The 20,928-nt window shown below is 54.3% G+C and overlaps 1 protein-coding gene across 1 annotated transcript; it reads left to right on the top strand.

Moving 5' to 3' along the window:
- Nucleotides 1-607: 607 nt before the first annotated feature.
- Nucleotides 608-13,252, top strand: LOC120953420 (apolipophorins). Its single transcript, XM_040373329.2, has 8 exons — nt 608-938; nt 2,574-2,600; nt 2,706-6,678; nt 6,743-6,872; nt 6,947-12,256; nt 12,327-12,459; nt 12,539-12,861; nt 12,951-13,252. Exons 1-8 carry the CDS (start codon nt 863-865, stop codon nt 12,975-12,977), a joined length of 9,999 nt encoding a protein of 3,332 aa, XP_040229263.2. The 5' UTR covers nt 608-862; the 3' UTR covers nt 12,978-13,252.
- Nucleotides 13,253-20,928: the final 7,676 nt, after the last annotated feature.

The following is a 20,928-nucleotide window of genomic DNA, read 5'->3' as shown; positions in this document are numbered from 1 at the left end:
GTTCGTCATCGCTCGGCCGGATCTGGACGAATCTTCGCACCGATAACCATGTGGATCTACGACCTCCGCTTGGCTGTCTCTCTGCTCATGTGTATGTCTGTGTGTGTGTGTATGTGAGCTTCTTCCCTCAAATCCCTCGATCTCGCTGTGCCAACAATCAAACGTGCAAGTGCAAACATTGCACCCCATTGATTATACACCAACACCAACCAATTCCCCTTGCGGAGGCATCTCTGTGCTCGGCAGCATGTTTACCGCAGATCTACAGAGAACTTCAATTGAGGTCCTTTCCACCCCCAGCCCTCAACCGGCAATCCGGCAGCCACTGGATCATCAGCGAAAGAGAGAGAGAGCAGAGCAGAACAGAGGTGACCAACTGTGGTATCGCTTCCCGCGCGCCGGTGTGTTGGTGTCCATTTCGGTGATCGCGATCCCGGCCGCTTCCAGCACCGTCCACCGATCAGTCACAAAAACGCTCTCCAAACCCCTTATCAGCACCGTTCGCTGATGTGAACCCCCGTTCAAACCCCAAATGCAGTGTTTGTATTGCTGTGTGTATGTGTACGTGCGTGTGTGTGGAAATTCTATAAAAGTAGGCACCCGTGGCCGGGATCCGTTATTCCCGTCCTGAGGCCCGCCCGGGATCGCTGGTGACGACAGACGAGCCGCTGTGTGACGTACGTAGTGCCCGATCGGTAAAGAGTGAACCGTCTTCTCTGCAGTGTAGGAGAGAACGGTTTCATCTTTTTCGCCCACACCCCCCCGGTTACATTCCATGTTGAACTGTAAGGTCTAGTGAACATTTCCTGAGTGTGGAAAGTGTGGTTTAGTGCGTGAGAGTGCACGGACACGACACGGAACGATGTGGGTCCTCGGTGGAAGGAGGCTGCTCTGGAGCTTCCTGGTGTCGCTAGTGCTGATTCAAAGTGTGTCTGCAGGTATGTTCCTATACATTACGCGTGAAATATCGTCAGGGATGGAAGAGATGGCGAAGGTTCTCATCCACAAGTTGTTGGTGATGCTAACATTGCTTCCGAGCAATGTATTGCTGCCGAGGGTGTCGATTAGTACAGCAAAGCGCGAGAAACAAGTGGCTGCTGTGGCCGGCGGTACCCATAAACCAGTTGAGATAATTTAGACAATAAATTGTAATAGGCAATTTGATGACGTCCCGCATGTACGGATCGTCAACGCTGCACGCTCGGGAATAGGGTGAGAAGTGCTGCCCGTTTGTTGGACAGCGCAGGTGGTGATCGTGTTGTTTTGGTATCACGAAAACAAGATAGAATCTGAGAAAAAAGAACCTTTTTATCACTTTACCCGCACCGATACTGGTCTTTCTTAGATCATTTCGGGGCGAAGCAAACAAGTCAGCACGGCATACAAATTTTGGGATAATCCCTTAGTCAGTGCCTGTGTCTTTCTAATGAAGATTGACAATGGCGGCGGCGGCGGCGGTGGTAGCAACCAACGCACTGGCCTTTGTTTTCATACTTTTCAATGAATTCAATTAGCTTAACCAACGAGGTTGTTGTTGATGTTCTCACGGAAGTCAGGAGAAGCTCCGACGGGCGTGTAGGGTAAGTCGCAGTTCGGCAGCATTCTGGCAGTGTACACCCAGCACACCGAGCGTTCTAGAACGCTGAATCGTTGAAACAGAGCAAATGACTGAAGGGCTGTGTCTATTGCTGGGCTGTACAGAATGACGCATTTCGTGTGGCAATGTGTTTTCGAAAGATTGAAGCATTCTGATAGAGCCGTGTGTCAGGAATGTAAATATTTAGATACTGCAGCTAACTACAAACTGAGAGAGCTTTCAGCTGGCAGGTGTCCCTACTTGGTGGTCTTTTCTAGAAAGAATGTAGAATTGACATGTTGTGATGATTTACCAAAAACAATTTGAGAAGCTAGAGAGTGAATCGTTCTAGCCACCGGAACCATCTGGAATGTTGAAGATTTTTCTGGAATATTAGTAGACAAAAAGAAGGAGGTCTCAACTCCGAGTAAATTTGCAAAATAGTTTTAACTAAATACAAAAAGGAAAGTTCCAAGATGTCATACTCTACTAATGCTTCATCTCACACATGATCGCACACGATTCTAGAAACTCGTGGATGCATTGAAGCCAATGCCTTTTCACCGGTGAATGACTGATAAGCAGATGCCTAGTTGGCAGTCTTGGTAGGCCACCATTCTCGATCAATGTCAAGTTCAGGAGCAAGGCTTCAAAGCCGACGTACAATGTGTGCAGCGGGCATGGGCGGTTCTAGTGTCCGCGGTGCCGCGTTTAGCATGCGGCTTTGCCACTTCCCTTATCAACAACACTGAGCGTGCACTTTCACGATAATCGAAGCTGTCGCTTGTAGATGCCCTCCCGACACCCCGGGGTTCACGTGGGTCAGTACGAAAAATAAAACTGATAGTAAGCAGCCGCAAGTCCTCCGTCACTCGCTATCAGCCGGAATAGGTCAACAGACTGCCAGCAGATTATGCAACATGTGGACGGTTACGCTCGTACTAATCATTTGCTTCTATGCTTGCTTCTTTTCTACGCCTACCCCCTCGGACAACAGCATCGTGCAAGTCGGGATGCCCAGCACGTAAGTATTTAGCACGCCGCGGATGATACCGATATATGGCTGACTGGGTTACGGAAAATTACTAACAGCAATGTTTCTCCTGCTTCCTGCTCCTGCTCACTACAGCTAACAAATCCAGCAAGTACACGTTCAAGCCCGGTTTCGTATATCAGTATGATGTGGACAGCTATGTGCAGCTACAGCAGTCGGACAAGGAGAACAAGCAGACCACGCTGAAGGTCGACGGCAAGGTGGAGGTGTACGCCGGCGACAACTGCCAGTACACGCTGAAGGTGGTCTCGCTGACCTCGTACGCACCGGACGGCAAGAAGACGGCGTTCGGGGCCGACATCAGCAAGCCGGTCCAGTTCACGCTGTCGAACGATGAGCTGCTGCCCGAGATCTGTACCGAAGCGGACGATACGGACTTTTCGCTGAACGTGAAGCGTGGTTTGATTTCGCTGTTCCAGGTCGCGCAGGAGAAGAGCACCGAGACGGACGTGTTCGGCGTGTGCCAGACGTCCTTCTCGAGCTACCCGTCCGGCGATGCGACCGTCGTGGAGAAGGTGCGCGACCTGGGCAACTGTGCCTACCGCGAATCGCTCTCGAACAGCTTCGTGACCCGCATCGTCAACAGCAAGGCCGGCATCAAGTCGACGCCGCTGCTGCAAAGCTCGTACAATGCCCAGCAAACGATCAAGGGTGGTCTGCTGTCGGCGGTCAAGCTGTCGGAGGAGTACCAGTATCTGCCCTACCTGAAGGACAAGGTTGGCGTGACCGCGAAGGTAACGACGAAGCTGACGCTCACTGGCAACAAGGCGGGTGCTGCGCCGGCCCTCGGCGGTGCGAGCGAGCCGCGCACGATCATCTTCGAAAATCCCGACCAGCAGCCGGCCGGCAATCTGGCCGTCATCAAGCAGGAGCTGAAGTCGACCGTCGAATCGTACACGAACGGCAACGTGGGCAAGAAGACGGCCAACCTGTTCGTGGAGCTGATCCAGCTGATGCGCTACTCGAAGAAGGAGGACCTGCTGACGCTGTACAACCAGGTGAAGGCGGGCAGCGTACACTCGAACAAGTCGCTCGCGCGCAAGGTCTACCTGGACGCGCTGTTCCGCGTGGGCACGGGCGATGCGGTCGAAGCCATCACGCAGCTGTACAAGAACAAGGAGCTGACCGGTGCGCAGGAGCAGAAGCTCGCCTTCGTTTCGCTCACGCTGGTACAGTCGATGACGCAGGATGCGCTGAAGGCGGTCAACAAGCTGCTGGACGGCAATCCGCCCCGCGAGGCGTACCTGAGCGTGGGTTCGCTGGTCAGCAAGTACTGCCAGAAGCACGGCTGCCAGTCGTCGGATGTGAAGGAAATCTCGAACAAGTTCGGCGCCAAGCTGGGCAAATGCCAGTCGACGTCGCGCGCCCAGGAGGACGTGATCGTGGCGGTGCTGAAGGGTGTCCGCAACTCGGACAATCTGGTCGCCCCGCTGCTCGATAAGGTGATCCAATGCGCCGGTCCCGATGCTTCGTCCCGTGTGCGCGTGGCTGCCCTGCAAGCCTACCCGGCCGCTTCCTGCAACAAGAAGATCGTCAACGCGGCGCTCAGCACGCTGAAGGACACGAACGAAGACTCGGAAATTCGCATCCACGCGTACCTGTCGCTGGTCGAGTGCCCGTCGGCGAACGTTGCCAACGAGCTGAAGGCACTGCTGGACGCGGAGAAGGTTTACCAGGTCGGTTCGTTCATCACGTCGCATCTGGCCAGCCTGCGGGCGTCGGTCGATCCGACGCGGGACGCGGCCCGGCAGCACTTTGGCAAGATCCGCACCTCCAACAAGTTCCCGTTCGATGTGCGCCGCTACTCGTTCAACCGGGAGTTCTCGTACGCGGTCGAGTCGCTCGGTGTCGGCGCCAGTGCCGAGACGAGCGTGATCTACTCGCAGAAGAGCTTCCTGCCGAAGTCGGTCGGACTGAACTTTACGGCCGAGCTGTTTGGCAATGGGCTGAACGTGTTCGAGCTCGAGGGACGCCAGGACAATCTGGAACGGCTGGTGGAGCATTACTTCGGACCGAAGGGCTTCTTCTCCGGCATGGATATGCAGGCGGCGTACGATCTCCTGGCCGAACAGTACCAGAAGCTGTCCGGCAAGGCGAAGGAGCGCTTCCGCCGCGGCATCCGCGAGGACATCCGTGCGCTGGCCCGCACCGTCGATCTGCACAATGACGCGCTGAAGGACTTCAACCTGGACGTTACGATGAAGGTGTTCGGCTCGGAGCTGTTCTTCCTGAGCACGGGCGAGAACGTGCCGACCGATCCGGAGCTGTTCCTCGACAAAGCGCTTGAATGCTTCGACAAGATGATCGAAGGGGCCAAGAAGTTCGAGCACACGTTCGAGCACCATGCCCTGTTCCTGGACACGGATCTGGTGTACACTACCGCTCTCGGTCTGCCACTGAAGCTTTCGGCGCAGGGTGCCGGTGTGGCGCGTGTCGATGCCGCTCTCGAGCTGGACGTCAAGAGCCTGGTGAAGGACTACAGCAACGCCAAGTTCAACACGAAGTTCCAGCCAAGCGGTAGCTTCGAGGTGACCGGAACGATGAGCGTGGACGCGTTCAACGTGATGACGGGCATGCAGGTGGCCGTGTCGGGCCACTCTTCGGGCGGTGCGGCCGTCAAGTTTGCGCTGCACGATGCCACCGCCTACGATCTGACGGTCGACGCGCTCCAGGGCAAGCAGGAGCTCGTGTCGGTCAACTTCCGCGAGGTGATCATTACGCGCGAACGGGGCAACCAGCTGATTACGCTGCCCGCCAAACGCCAGGACTTTGGCTCAAAGTTCAGCGAGTGCTTCGACAATCTGTACAGCGTGATCGGTGTGACGGTGTGCGCCGCACACAAGGTCGACCAGGAGGAGCTGTTCGAGGTGTACCTGGAGGTGGAGCCGAAGTTCCACTTCTCGGGCAAGTTCGACAACTCGAACCCGCAGCACCTGCAGCTGTCCCTCAGCTTCGATACCCCCGGGTCGCAGACGAAGCGCCTGACGAACCTGCGACTGGAGGGTGTGACCGCCGGCGAGCTGTACGTGAAGGCGACGCTCGAGTCACCGATCCGCAACGTCGACTTCAAGCTGGGAGTAAACAACAACGACAAGGAGGTGGCCCTGTACGCCGTTGCGCACAATGGCGTGGAGGAGTACCTGGCCAAGATTGGCTTCCAGAAGGGTGCGTCCGGTGGGCGCGATGAGTACGTGCCGATCTTCACCATCCGCTCGCCGAACGGCGACGCCCAGGTGTCCAAGTTTGTGCAGACGACCGGCAAGATCGTGGTGGAGAGCCTGGATGGCGACAAGCGCAAGTACAAACTGGAGAACATCGAGTGGACCAGCCCGTACGCCCCGAAGACGACCATCAACGGGCACGTCGTGTCGAACGGCGAGCGTAGCTTCGATGCCAACGTGGACGTGAACGTCGGTGACGTGAAGAACAACGTGGTGGGCCATCTGGACTTTGATCTGAAGCACGTCAAGCTCGACCTGGAGAAGAAGACGCCGAGCGATGCGAACAAAAACTTCAAGGTCAACCTGGAGGTGGCGTACACGGACAACTCGTTCAAGAACCTGTTCTCGTTTGCCAGCGGCAAGGACTTCAACAATCCCTCGAACAAGTACGAGCTGAGCCAATACGCTGAGTTTGAGCTCAAGCCCGAGGCGCAGGGACTGGAGTCGCTGAAGCTGGAGAACAAGCTGCAGCTGCCGAAGCAGCTGATCCGACTGGACTTTGCCACGAACAAGAACAAGTTCTACCTGGACGGTGAGTACGGGTACGACAAGTACAAGATTGCGGCGAACGTGGATGCGAAGTACAACGAGAAGACGCCCGGGGATTACGATGTGCAGCTGGGCGGTTCGCTCAACAAGCACTTCTTCAAGTTCTTCTCCAAGCGCATCGTGGAGGCCAACAAGAGCCGCTTCAGCAACAAGCTGACGGCCAGCACCGGTACCAAGTTTGAGCTGAACGGTGCCGTCACGAACCGCTTCACCAGCCAGGATGGTGAGCTTAACCTCGAGGGATCTCTCATCGCTGTCGAGAAGGCTTCTCCTTACAAGTGAGTAGGAAACGCAATGATTATTGGCAGGGCAATGATATCACTAATGGGTTGTGTTGTTCAGGCTTTCTTTGACAGTTCAGTTCTCGGCCGCGAACGTCCTCTCCAACGCCAAGGTGCTGGTGGATAAGGAAGAGTTCGCTACGTACGACTTCAAGCTAGAGCGGGGACAGGATCCGAACGGCAAATTCACGGTAAGTCTTCGCAAACAACCTCCAACGTGTTTCAGCTTTTCTTACGTCACACATTTCATTGACTCTCCCAACAGTTTGTGGTGAAGGACTTCTTCAACGGAAATGGTGAACTAAAGTCGACCAAGGGTCAGGGTGAGCTGTTCGCCCTGGTCACGTTCGTCAAGCAGGACCGCAAGGTGAAGCTGGACAGCAAGTTCAAGGTGAACGCACCGGTGTACGATGTGGCTGCCGATTTCTACTACGACTTTGAGAAGGACAACAGCAAGAAGGTACGCTTCGAAACCAAGAACAAGGTCACCCAGACCAGCTTCGACAGCAAGAACAAGGTGGAGGTGTTCTCGGAGAAGTACGAGCTGAACGTACAGAGCCAGGGCAACCCGAAACCGGTCGATGGCAAGTTCAACGTCAAGGTCAGCCTGCTGCTCCCGACCGGACGCCAGTTCGGCGGCGAGTTCCAGCGCGATGCCTCGACCAAGGACGAGAAGCGCTCCGGCAAGATGGCGGCCAGCGTGTACGACAAGCAGCCCGGTGGCAAGAAGCGCTCGGTCGAGTGGGCCGGCGAGCTGAAGGATATGGACGTGAAGACGAAGTTCTTCGACGCGGTGCACAATGTCAAGTACTCCGATCTCGAAGGCAAGGATGTGGTGCTGGACGTGACGCTAAAGCATGCGCCGGCTGGTAGCTACAAGTCGGCCGCCGGTAGCTTGAAGGTTTCGGGCAGCTTGCTTCCCCAGGTGACGGAACTGAGCGTGGTCGTCGATGAGTACTGTGAGCATCACGCCAAGTACCACGTCAACGGCAAGTACGGGGCAGACTTTACGGCTGCACTGGTCGGTGGCTACCACACCGGTGGGCACGGCAAGCCGGCCACCCACGAGCTGAAGGTTGACGTGGGTGCGCCATCGTACAAGGTGGGCGTATCGTCCAGCGGCAAGTACCTGCAGCCAGAGTCGGACGACGGTGTGTACGAGCTCGACTACAGCGGATCGGTCGACTTCAACGGCAAGAGTGCGTCGGTGTCGACGCAGGCCAAGGGCAACTACAACCGTGGCAATGGAAAGCTGAACCTGAACCTCCCGAACGTGGACCCGATCGCGGCCGAAGGTTCGTACACGTACGACGCGAAGGAGGAGGGATCGTTCCAGACGAACGGCGCCCTGAAGGTGTCGTACGGTGCGGGCAAGAACTTTGAGTTCACCGGCACCGCCAAGGCTCCGTCGATGGACGATATTCAGGTGCACGCGACGCTCAAGTCGGAGTTCGAGAACGTGCGCAGCGTCGACCTGACCTTCAAGCACGCCAAGTCGAGCGACAGTGCGTACAACACGAAGCTGCAGCTGACGGCCGACGACAAGAAGTTCAGCGTGGAGAACGCGGTGGTCGTGTCGGAGACGAACCCGTCCGTTGACTTTACGCTCGGCTATCCGGGCAAGACGGTGAAGGTGTCGGGCAGCTACAAGGCGCTCGGCCACAGCGCATTCAAGGCGGACGCCAAGGTGCAGAACCTGGCCAACTTCGACATGGAAGCGAACGTGGAGGCCAACTTTGACAGCTACCAGACGTTCTACGTGAAGCTGTACGGCGATGCGCCGATGCTGAACACGAACAAGTTCTCGGTGGAGGTGAACGCGAAGCCGGGCTCGAACGGCAAGGGCGTTAACTTCCGCGCGTCCGAGGGCGGTAAGGACATACTGAGCGGCTTTGCCGACTACTCGGTGAAGGAGCAGGGCAAGGCGATGGTCATCGAGGGCCAGGGCAATGTGAAGCTGTACGACAAGCAGCAGACCGCCACCTTCAAGCTGATCCGCGAGAAGCTGTCCGAGTCGGGCATGTCGGCCACGCTGACGGCCTCGGTGGGCAAGTTCACCGTGCTGCACGAGTCCCGCGTCCAGCCGAACGATTTCCGCGTCAAGACGAGCGTGTGCGACGAGAAGAAGAAGTGCACCAAGCTGGAGCTGCTCTCGAAGCTGGAGCGCGCGGCCGGTGCGTTCAAGCACGAGGCGCTGGTGTCGGTGGAGGTGCAGCAGATGGGCTACGAGCACGAGTTCGGCCTGTCGGCCAAGACGAGCGCCAACGGGCTGAAGTTCGACCACACCACGGACGTGCAGCTGAAGGAGAAGAACCAGCCGAAGTACCAGTACCTGTTCTACGTGCATCCGACCTCGGCCGGAGCGAGCCTAATACTGCCGACGCGCACGGTCGCCGTGGAGGGTGTGCTGAACCTGCCCAAGGACAAGTTCGGACCGTTCGACGGCAGCGTGTCGTTCTATCTGGACAAGAAGAACGAGCCGGACAACAAGGCCACGTTTGCGGTGCGCGGCGAAACGAAGATGCTCGGCTCGACCGGCGTCAGTGCGAACGGTGCGCTGACGTTCTCGCATCCGACGATCAAGGCGCTGGCCATCCGGGCCAAGGGTACGCTCGATGGGGACAAGCAGACGGCGGACGGATCGGTTGAGTTTGACGTGTTCAAGAAGGCCGGCGACAAGATCGTGGCCAAGGTGCGCTACGCCAACAGCGACCAGTCGTTCAAGGGCTTCAACATCACGACCGAGGCAAGCGTGTCAAGCAAGGGCCTGGGGCTGAAGTGTGGCTTCAGCGGTCACTCGGCTATGTCGCTCGCAACCCGCCAGGCCAGTGCGGCCGGTTCGCTCACGCTGCCGTTCGAGGGCTACACGTTTGGCTCGTACTTCTTCGGCAGTCCGGAATCGTTCGACTTCCTGCTGACCCGCTTCGGGGACGACTTTGTGCGCGCGCACGGCACGTACGATGCGAAGAAGTACCGCGGCGACCTCACCTCCACCTTCAAGTTCCTGCCCAACCGGCCGGTGGTGTTCGAGTCGCAGCTGAACGGTCTGTCGTCGGCCAAGTTTGCCTTCAAGCAGGACCAGTTCTTCAGCGCGGACGGTACGTTCGGCGTGGACAAGGCGATGGTGCTGAAGGTGATGGGCGAGGGTAAGCCACTGCTGAACGCGAAGGTAACGCTGGACGCCAGCCACTTCCTTTCGACCGAGTACAATGTGGACGAGGCGAACGCGAAGGCCTTCCTGGTGTCGCTCAAGAACCAGCTGAACGCCGACTTCGAGGTGACGCGGGCGGACGTCAGCCAACGCTACGCCAAGCTGGCCGAGGAGCTGAACAAGCTGTCGACGAACCTGGTGAGCGCGCTGCCCGAGTTCGGCAAGTTCCAGGAAAGCTACGCCAAGCAGCTGCAGAAGCTGCAGGAGGACATCATGAGCGATCCGGCCCTGGCCGAGTTCGTGAAGGCCGCCACCAAGATCTTCCAGCAGGTGAGCGAAGTGTTCGGCCAGCTGTCGCAGGTGTACGTGGAAAGCTTCCGCAAGATGTCCGCCCTGGTGAACGACGTCGTCGCCCAGCTGATGGAAACGTTCAACACGAAGGTGCTGCCGGCGCTGAAGGAGCTGTCCACCAAGGTGGAGGCGATCTTCTTCAACGTGTACGAGGAGACGGTCAAGCTGGTGGTGGCCGTGTTCGAGCGCACCGTCAAGGCGCTGAAGGTGTTCGAGGAGGACTTCAACAAGATCGCCACGAGCGTGTCGGAGCTGTTCCGCACGTTCGCGCAAACGTTCAGCAAGGCCGTCCAGGTGCTGGAGAAGGAGCTGAAGGAGCTGTACAAGCTGGTGCAGGAGTACTTCGACACGTTCGACGAGTTCAAGGCGGTGAAGGAAACGTTCAAGGAGTACTTCGACGGGTTCGACCGGTACGCGTACCAGCTGCTGAAGGAGCTGCTGTCGCTGGTCGAGGCGGTCTACCCGATGCCGGAGGTGACCGAGCTGACCACCGCAATCAACAAGTACATCACCAGCAAGCTGGACAACAAGCCGGTCAACGATGTGGAGGAGCTGAAGACGCTGTTCGTGAGCCTCGTCAAGGTGCTGAACCAGGCGGTGGAGCGCCTCATCGCGGGCGTGAACGTGCAGCTGTCCGAGCCGACGTTCGGCAGCGACAGCTTCACCTCGTTCGTCACCTTCAAGTTCCTGCCGTACGTGTCGAGCATCCAGTTCAGCCCGTGGAACTTTGTGCGCAACGAGAAGTTCTACTCGGTGCGCGACCTGATCCACCAGCTGCGCCTGTACGCGTTCAATCCGTTTGCGCGCGTGCCGATGTTCCACATGCACGCCCAGCTCGGCGACGGTGGCCACTTCTTCACGTTCGACGACAAGCACTTTACGTTCGCGGGCAGCTGCTCGTACCTGCTCGCGTCCGACCTGGTCGACGGTAACTTCAGCATCGTGGCGGACATGGACGGCGGACGCCTGAAGTCGGTGACGCTGGTGGACAAGGACTCGACGGTCGAGCTGACCGCGAAGGCGGTGGTGAAGTACAACGGCAAGGAGACGGATCTGCCCATCCACCAGAAGGATGTGTACGTGTTCCGCAAGTACTACACGGTCACGGTCGGCACCAAGTACGGTGCGCAGGTCATGTGTACGACCGACCTGAAGATCTGTCACTTCTTCGTGTCCGGGTTCTACTTCGGGCGGCTGCGCGGTCTGCTCGGCAACGGCAACTACGAGCCGTACGACGATCTGGCGGTGCCGAACGGCAAGATCACCGAGGTGTCGACGGACTTTGCGAACAGCTACAAGACGAGCCAGGCGTGTGCGGCAGTCGCCGACCACGGTCACGATTCGCACGACCACTCCAGCCCGACCTGTGCCAAGTTCTTCGGCTCGGAGTCGTCCCTGAAGCTGTGCTCGTACCTGCGCGACCAGACCGGCTACAAGGAGGCGTGCAACCATGCGGCGCACGATGCGGGCGAGAAGGCGGACGAGGCCGCTTGCGGCATTGCCCGGCTGTACGTGTCCGCCTGCACGCTGTACGGCATCCCGACCGTGCTGCCCAGCCAGTGCGAGAAGTGCTCCACCGACGAGGGCCGCTCGGTCGACCTGGGCGACTGGTACTCGGTGAAGGCGCCGCAGAAGAAGGCCGACGTGGTGGTGGTGGTCGACACGTCGCTCGGCACGCTGCTCGGCGAGCTGGTGCAGTCCACGATCAACGATCTGCGCAAGGAGCTGAAGGCGACCGGCATCAGCGACGTGAACGTTGCGGTGATCGGCTACAGCAAGACGGACAAGTACACGAGCCTGTTCTCGAACGGCGGCAAGCTGGACTACACGGGCAAGCTCGGCCAGGCCGACGTCAGCAGCGGACCGAAGCAGTGCCGCGGGCTGGTGACGGGCATCGAGTCGGTGGACGCGTTCCTGCAGCTGCTGCAGAAGATGGGCGAACAGTCGCGCGAGAACTTGGGCGCTACGACCGAGGTGTACGCGCTGCGTCGTGCCTTCAGCTATCCGTTCCGTGCCTCCGCCAGCAAGTCGGTGCTGGTCTTCCGTTCCGATTCGTTCGAAATCGCTCAACCGGTAAGTGTGACCTGCTGCGAATCTCCGTTGCGAATCTCCTTACTAATCCAAACTTGTGTGCCACCTGCAGGGAAGCGCAATGAGCGCCGCACTGGGCATGGCGAACGTTAAGGCGCGCGGCATCATGTTCAACATGGTCGCTCCGCTCAAGAGCGTCGGACTCACGAACACCAAGGACCAGTCGAAGGTCAAATCGATTGTTGGTAAGTTTGGGTCACGAGCCACTCAAAATCGCACAACAGCACTCACGCATAACGCCTCATAACGCCATTGTGTTTGCAGGCTTTAACGAGCGCGTCGTGTACCACATGAACGACAAGAAGCGCACCCTGGGTTCGGCCGAGATGAAGAAGTCGCTCAAGTACGACGATGTGGTCGCCGTGTCCGCCGTCGAGCGGTTCGGCGGCAACTTCTTCGTGCTGCAGAACTACGCCCAGCAGAAGACGCCCAAGGACAAGAAGCAGTACATCTCGATCGTGGCGGCCGTGCTGGCCGACCAGCTGTCCCGCACGGAGACGACGAACGATTGCGTCTGCTATCTGCGCGGTGGGCTGCATCCCGAATCGCTCTGCACCGCCTCCGACATGCAGGTGCTGCCGCCAGCGGTACGTATGCGAATGGGCACTAGAGTTCCCCAGAGGGTAGTCGTAACAGTGCTTGATGCTCATTCTTTTCGTTGCTCTTCCATCCACAGAAAAAAGCCGGTGGTGCCAAGGGATAAGACCTAGTCCTCGACCAACATCCGTAGAGGTTATTTATTGCGGTAAGAAAGCGAAACAGTGTGCACTCATCGCACCAACCAACACCAACACAGGGCAGCGAAGGAGTGCAGTCGCAGGCGGACGGTCCATAGAGTCAAAGGTCCTGCTAGCAGCGGAAGCTGGATACGAAATAGACGTACAACAAGGCAATGTATCTTCTACCAACGCACTGTTTCTATTGTTAAGATCGTATTGTGTCTGATTTAATAAAGTAATGTGACTTTACAAACAATAACCGTCATTGGAATGGAAAGTATCATTTGGTTACTGTGGCCAACGGACAGGGAAAGAAATGAGACACGAGCTTCGTAACACAACACGCCATCGAGCACTGTGATTGAATACACCACAAGCTGCAAATCGGATTCAGCGCAGCCACCAAAAAGCCGGATCGGCGAATGCATCACTAATCGTATAATTGAATGATTTTTCTTTTCAGCTAAAAGCTGTTCAGTGGCTGCGATTCTCTTCGTCTCCTGTCCGAAAAATAGGGGAAGATGCATGGCAACTTTATTTATACTGTTAATTTTCCCACTCAATCACTTGTTGAACCAACCACAATCACACACACACACACACACACACACACACACACAGCAGGCATGCAATTGACTTGAAGGGCATTGAAATTGCAAATGATGAATGTTTGTTTGTGGCCGGTGCCACTTTTCAGCCGCAAGGCTCGCTCAATCATCGCACATTAAAGTGAAATGAAAATCGATTTCCACCCCTCGTCGTTAACACACGCCATACACACACACCCACACACACACACACACACACACATACACACACACAAGTCCACATCGCAGGTCAACGTCATTGTTGTTGACGCGTGTAAATTATTGATGCTGAAGCCTGCTAATTTATTTAATACACATTTTAATGATTATTTGTTGTTCGTGTGTGTGTGTGTTAATGATTCACTAGAATGGCAAGTTCACCCGTAACGAATCAAAGGCTATTTCTGTTTCTATGATTGCGATTTGTTTTCCACCAGGGCCCTTTTCTGTTGATGTTAAAGGGAATTACAAATTCGAATTACAATACGAAAACTACAATAGTTTCCATTCCAGTAGTTTACTTTCCTGCCTCAAACCGGAGGTGAATGTTATTATAATTAAATCGTTTATTATTACTTTACTCTCCCCCCGCTGCAAGAAAGTGTGGTATGTGCTTCCGAAAATCGCTCCGAATGCTTTTTCTTCCCTCGCGAGCTGCAGATCACCGCAGCAACACCATCAGCGGCTCCCAGTGCTTTAAAACCTTTTCTGCTAATGAACTTCGCCCGCCCGGCCCGGCACAGCACGCACGTGAAGCCGGCTCACCTTCCCGGAAAGCGGGCGAAAGAAAGTGTACAAACCTGAAGCCGTAGCTATAGCTGCATAATTGATCAGATTGCAAATGGTTTAATGCATTATGGATGGGATTAAATCGATTATATGCATCGCTTCTGCTGGTGCCGGTGGTGCCACTTGGTAGGCGCGTGTGACCCCGGGAACGCAACCAGCTTCCTTTACGGTTCTCCGTACTACACACGCTGGACGGGCTGATCTCACCTTGCTAACCTGGGATGGGTGGCACGGCAATGTTAAATTACCAAAACAAAAAACCCGGTCCACCCAAATCCGAGATAAGTCCCCCAATCCTTCCCGTGAGTGGGTTGCCTTCGATGAATGGGGAAGTACCTAAACAACTTCACGCCGCTAGAGCTCCTTTTTTAGCCGATTGTTTAGGCGATTGTTTAGCCACCTTCCACACACACATACGGTTTGATCAGCATGAAACCTCCCGCTGTACGGCCGGATGCAACGATTTCGACCAACTGCATCTCAGATATCGTTTGCGGAAGGGATTTTGAAAGTATTTCGGACAGTGCGGGGCGATCGGGTAAATACGAGCAGGAGCAAGAGTTGGTTCGTAAAAAGCAATGACCGTAAAGGATCACCGAGCGCTATTGTTAGGTTGGGGGGGAGATTTTCTCCGAACTCTCTATAGCCCAGATAGTGCGGCTCCATCTTGTATCCAAGCACGGTCCGTGTAGTGGAGATGCAGGAGAAATATTTCGGCGTACGCTTCCAGCCGTACCCTCAACCTCATGATGGAATGTAATGCGCATCGGTTACCAGTGCTGCCCAGGCTGCTTGATTCGAATCCGATAGCCGACAAACAGGGTTGCAGCTGTAGCTAGCATCGGAAAGCGATCCGGAAGCGTAGATTGAACAACACTGAAGCAGCTGTCGGTCGGCTGACCGAAACGAGCAGATCGGTGTAATTTAGGAGTACATGCACAATGGGTGACCCCGTTGTGCGTGGGTTTTATCGGGCTCATCGAATCGTGCTGGATTGTACACAATTTTAAATTAATTTTCATAAATCCTTTCCACCCGCTTCCTCACAAACCGCGCAAGCCCCGTCACTGGGACAAGTGCTTGTTTTCTAATTGAAATTCTGAACAACGCTACATTGGTTTGTGTTGCAGCCTGGGTAGCTAGCTAACGGCACGGATGGTTGATTTCCAATTGAATTCGGGATGTCCATTTTTCGTGCAATCCACTGGACAGGCCGGGCCACCGTGTGACGGAGACTGTACGGATAATTCCGTACACCGACTCCGCACGTGGACACTTTGACTCCGGCTCTCCAAAGGATGGCTCCCGGGGGGCAAGAAAGTGGTACGCTCTTTGCGCTAATCAAACCTAATTGGGTATTAGAAGAACCTCCGACCACACGGAGCCCGGTTGTCATACATGCAATTGGGGGCTGAGCAGCGGAACGCTCTTGTCGTTTCTTGTGTCGTGTGCCAGCCTCATTCGACGCGATATCGCGATCTGAAGCCACAGCTTGAGATGAAATGAGTCCCACGGCTCGGGTTACGGTTACGGTTACGATGCACTCTGCCACTCAGTAGTGACTCGTTGCCACCCATCAAACAGCACACACACAAACGCTCACACTTGTGTGACTTTTGCCGGAGGTTGTTGAGCTGATAGTCACATACGAAAATGCATAAAAACTGATTTACCTCCTGAGGGTGGATCGTAAAAGCTAAAATATGCTAGCGTGCGCCTTAATTGAATGGTTGGGCGACACCGTGCCTGTGTAGGATTTGGACTATTTTTCTAGCGTTATTGAGAAACCTGTTTTCTGTATCTGTGTATGTGTGCGTGTTTTTTTTCTCTTTTTGGGCACACAAAGTCATGACAGGTTTAACGACAGACTTCAAACAGTTTACGATCAAGCTCATCAAACGGCCAGAAGCTAATTTAAAGCGTGAACGTTTGCGCTCCCCTTCTCCGATTTGTTGCGAATTGTTGCGCCTTTGCGTGTCGAAGGTACGGAGTGAGTCACGGCACTCAAACGGGCCCGTTTTTTTGTTGACCTAGAGAAGATACTTCGGGTGGGCCGGGTGCATTAACGGACGCATAAGTGACATAAAACTTAAGTGCGCTCGTCCCGCGTGATTGCCGGACTATCGGGAACAATTTCTTGGCATTTGTGTTCGTTTTGTTTGGCTGTTTTATGCTCAACGGACGTATTATAAGAAGCTGCAGCCCGGCTGTTGGTAAAGAGATATCTATAAAATTTAACGCACACACACACACACACACACACACTTGGGCCACGTTCTTGACGGGGTTTGATGAGCCTGTTTGATGGATTAAAAGCGAATAACGAACACGTTGTATTCGCGGGAATTGATAACAAGTTGCTTTAACGAGGTAAGATTGTAGGGAGTTTTTACCGCAAGACTGACTGAATCGTTCCCTTGGTTTTCTAGGAACAACAGCTAAAATGGTTACAAATTTTTCCTGTAACAGTAAATGTTATAGTGAAAAGCCGATACCCATGAATTGTTTCATTGGAGGCTTTTCATCACATCAGGTGCAACGAACAGTTGAGCGATTTCCATGTAAAATTAAACACTTTTAGGGCAAACACAAACCTTTCGCGGAATCACTTGCAACAGTCCCACAGACGCACATAGTTTCAGTGAAGCAGCTGAACGCATTCAACACCATTAAAATACATGTTGCCGACATTTGCAACACGCCTGGCGTTTTGAAAGTTATGTTTCCATTAGCCGGGCACCGTTGCCATCGACGGCGTAACCGTTTTATTCTTCGCACCATTAGTCGTTTAATTTCTGGCGGCCAGTTTTGTAATGGATGTGCTGCCGGATGGGCCGATCCTACGGCCGGACTGGCTATATAATGGCAGGAAGAACCGGTTCACGATACAGACAGACACACACACACGCTCCGGCCGTATGTCTTCCGGTGCGATGTATTGCCATGTAATGATTGCGTTAATGGAGCATAATTAACGTTCTTAATTATCGATTTCCTTCGTGCTGTTTTTATTTATTGCAAAGCTTCCGATGGTGCTGGACTTGGGCAAAGTGGCCCATCGATCGGACTGCGAGGTGAGGGAATCAGCCGTACGCTAGCACGTTTAGTTTGGTCCGGTGTTTTTTTTAAACAAAGCATCGTTATGTTAGTCATACAAGCTACATTTATAAACATCAATTTACCACAAGAAAGGAAAAAGAAATAATTCACTGCTCAGTAGCAATGCTTTCTCTGCTCATTCGTTTGCGACCCTTTTCCACGTTTGCACTCACCCCGAAAACGTCTGGCATTTTTTTGCTTTTCCCATAGCCCTGTAGCACTGGCTCCTCGATCCGTCCCAAGCGAAACGTTCTAAATCCTCACTTTTTCAGTTATGAGTCGCATCAGCATCAACCCTTAACGCTTTGGCGGAGCATCGGTGGGCAAACGAACGGTGACAGTATCGTTTGCTCGGTCGCTTACTCCTGACCCTAAAGGCACGGGAATCCGGTGGCAGCCACCCAGTCAGGCCAAATGACTAATCAAGTCACTTGATTGCAGCAGTGAATGTTATTTTCACAGTCACTTCATTTCCCAAAGCGCTCGCGGACCGGGCGCCCGGCTCCCGGTGGTCCCTTGCCAGCTACCGCGTCCGCACCGCCATGCCCGCGGTCCCACCTCGGGTGGCTCGGGCGATGATGAGAGTGCAAGTTGGATAGTTCACTTCAATTAGTAGCGTACCGACCTCCCCGCAGCTCGCTCGCCGTGAAATGGGTTTTCATTTGTAAAGTAAGTATTCCTTTTTGTGCTGTTCGTTTGCGCTGTACTGTACGTTTTGCTACACTCGATGACTTTGGTAGACGTTGTAGAATGGGTGTGCTGGGTGTGTATGTGTGTGTGTTGGTTTTTTTTAGATCATTTCTATGGAAACTCTTAAGCACATCCTTTAACCCTCTCATCGCGATACACGCACCAGCACTGGACTGTTGACTGTACACTCTCCATCCAGCCGACGGACGGCAAGATAAACGCAAGGAATGGAAGAAAATTCAGGAAACATGAACTGTGGGGAGAAAACAGGAGTCCCCTCCTGGGACTTCGGCTAGAGGGCCAGCTCGAAAGGGTAACGGTGCCCCGGGTGCGCTCATCTCCGACGGTGAATAAGAACGGTGCGAACACATCGGACACGTAGCGAGAATCGATTATAAAATCTCTCGGGCAGTTATGTTCCGATGTTGCTGCCGCGTTTGTGTGTGTGTGTGCGGCCGCAGAGCGAGACGGTTGTCCCAACCACCACACACACGGATTCGCTCGAAACACCATACACCCTCCGGGTGGTTTGTTTGGTGAGATATCCCTTTGCCACATTCACACTAACGTACACACACACTCACAGCCACAACACACAAACATGGAACCCTTCGGAGCTTCCCGGACTGGTCGACCATGGTACTACAGTGCCAATCAAAAATTAAATTTTATAAATATTCATGCAAATGCTAACATGCAATTGTGGCTTTCGGGGCATTACACACTTAATTAATTTTTATGTTGTCTCTTACACACTCTGCCTCTCTTTCTCTCTCTCTCTCTCTCTCTCTCTCTCTCTCTCTCTCTCTCTCGCTCTCTCTCATGCTGGTGCACCTGTTTGTATTTCATTTCCCGTAGGCTGGCAATGGCGACCGAACCGGCTCCCGGAATCTTCCAAAAAGTCCCGATGGGAGTAGCACGTTGTAGTATGTTGCGGAGGTTGTCACACGGTAACAGGACGTGCTGAGGAACGGAGAGGCGGGCAAATGACACAAGCGCAAGCAAGACCAGCATGGCGCCGATGGAAGGGATAGTTTGTAACGCCAATTTGTCCGCACCCGTATGCATACGATGAACTGTACCGTACCGTGTCGTAATGATAATAGGGGATAAGATTGTTCCTATCCGCACAGAGGTTAATAGGAAGACTGTCAAAGAATGTTGAAGAAACCAATGCCGGGGGGGGGGGGGGGGGAAGGACTGTCTTTAATTAGCACGAAGGGTAGCACGAACAACAGATAACGATGTAGGATAATTGTTCAACCCACTGAAACCCTTCACAGTGTGTATGCGAAGCTGTTTTGGGCACAGGAATATCCAATATACCGCTCGGTGCATGGTTTCGAAGCCCGTTTTGTATGTCCAACTGGCAAGATGTAAAACATTTCTACAAGTAAACAAGCTCCACATCATCTGCTAACTAGTTTCATCAACGGATGCACTCGTGTCTTCACCGTTAATTATATTTGCCATGCAATCGAAACCGTTCCATACCAACACACACGGTTACGGCCACGGTTGACTGAATCGTATCATTGACTCCTTCCCGATCACTGGATGCAAATTCTATACCCCCAAAAAAAAAACAAAAAACAAAAAACTGACCCCACGAGTAAATACTCCCGCTCCGGCAGCGCTCGAACTACACGCTGTGCTAATTTAATTAAGCTTCCAAAATGTTTACCAAATGCGGTATCGAACCGTCGTGACCGAGCTCGGTCATTCGCCGCCGCTGCGGCCGGCGAAGCATGGAGCGGGCTGGCCCGCAAAATTGGAATCAAATTTTGTGCCTGCCGTGCTTGTATCCAGCAGGCGACCTGGAGCTTGCAGGGGACTATCGCTCTCGAGCCGGCAACATGTCGCTGGAACGGGGCAGAACGGCGCTTTTCGATCGAGCGTAATGATTGAAATTGATACTCCAGCGCTTCTCAGGCCGCAGCAAAAAAAAAAAAAAGGCATCCAGACTGGGACTCACGGTGGCTGAACTTTCACTCCCCGCATTCCGATGCTACTGCGGTTTTCCCGGTCAAGCATTTTTCCCGGGGTGCATCCGGAGTGCTTGCCGGACACGGCTGACCGCACCACTTTCCCTTTACTTAAGCGCAGATGTGCGCTACTTATACCAATCCATGATGCTCGGAAGCGGTGCCCTTGCTAGTTGAACCGCGTTACCGTGCACGTGGTTTGGCTCTTCCTTCGATCAAGTCCAGTGACCGGGCCGGCCAGGTTTGGTAATTGAATTTTTACCCCGAGACCGCGTCCCGGCGTCACCGAATTTCCGGCACTTTTGGTTTGTGGTATGGGTGGGACACATCTTTCCCTGCGCGTCCTCTCTATCCAAGATCCAAGAATTAGAGAGCAATGGTTAAAATATGGCTACACAACTCACAGCACCAGCGTTGGTAGAATGTGTTGTGTTCGCCGATGTTTGACGATGATTCAACACGAACGCGACCGCTCGTCCGGTTCGGTTGAGCCACGGAAAGGCTGCGTGAAAAATGGCCCGAAGAATTTTCGGCAAAGCGAGCTTTAACCAAAAACAGGTAAAAAAGAAGCATGCCCAAAGTAACCAAGAGCTCAATACAATACAGCTACTACCCCAGCCCCGTGAGTGAATAGAGGAACAGCCCACGAATGGAAGGCATGTACGGAGACCAGTTTGCGAATTTTGCACCAGGTAGCGGTGACTTGTAATCTATCTCTTTATCTACTGAAGCGCGCCCCACCAGCGTGCATCCATTTATCTTCTTTCGTGGCGCAATTCGCTGCC

The sequence above is a fragment of the Anopheles coluzzii genome, chromosome 2, assembly GCF_943734685.1.
Source record: "Anopheles coluzzii chromosome 2, AcolN3, whole genome shotgun sequence".
In the NCBI taxonomy this organism is placed as follows: Eukaryota; Metazoa; Arthropoda; class Insecta; order Diptera; family Culicidae; genus Anopheles; species Anopheles coluzzii.
This window is presented reverse-complemented; position numbering and strand designations above follow the sequence as displayed.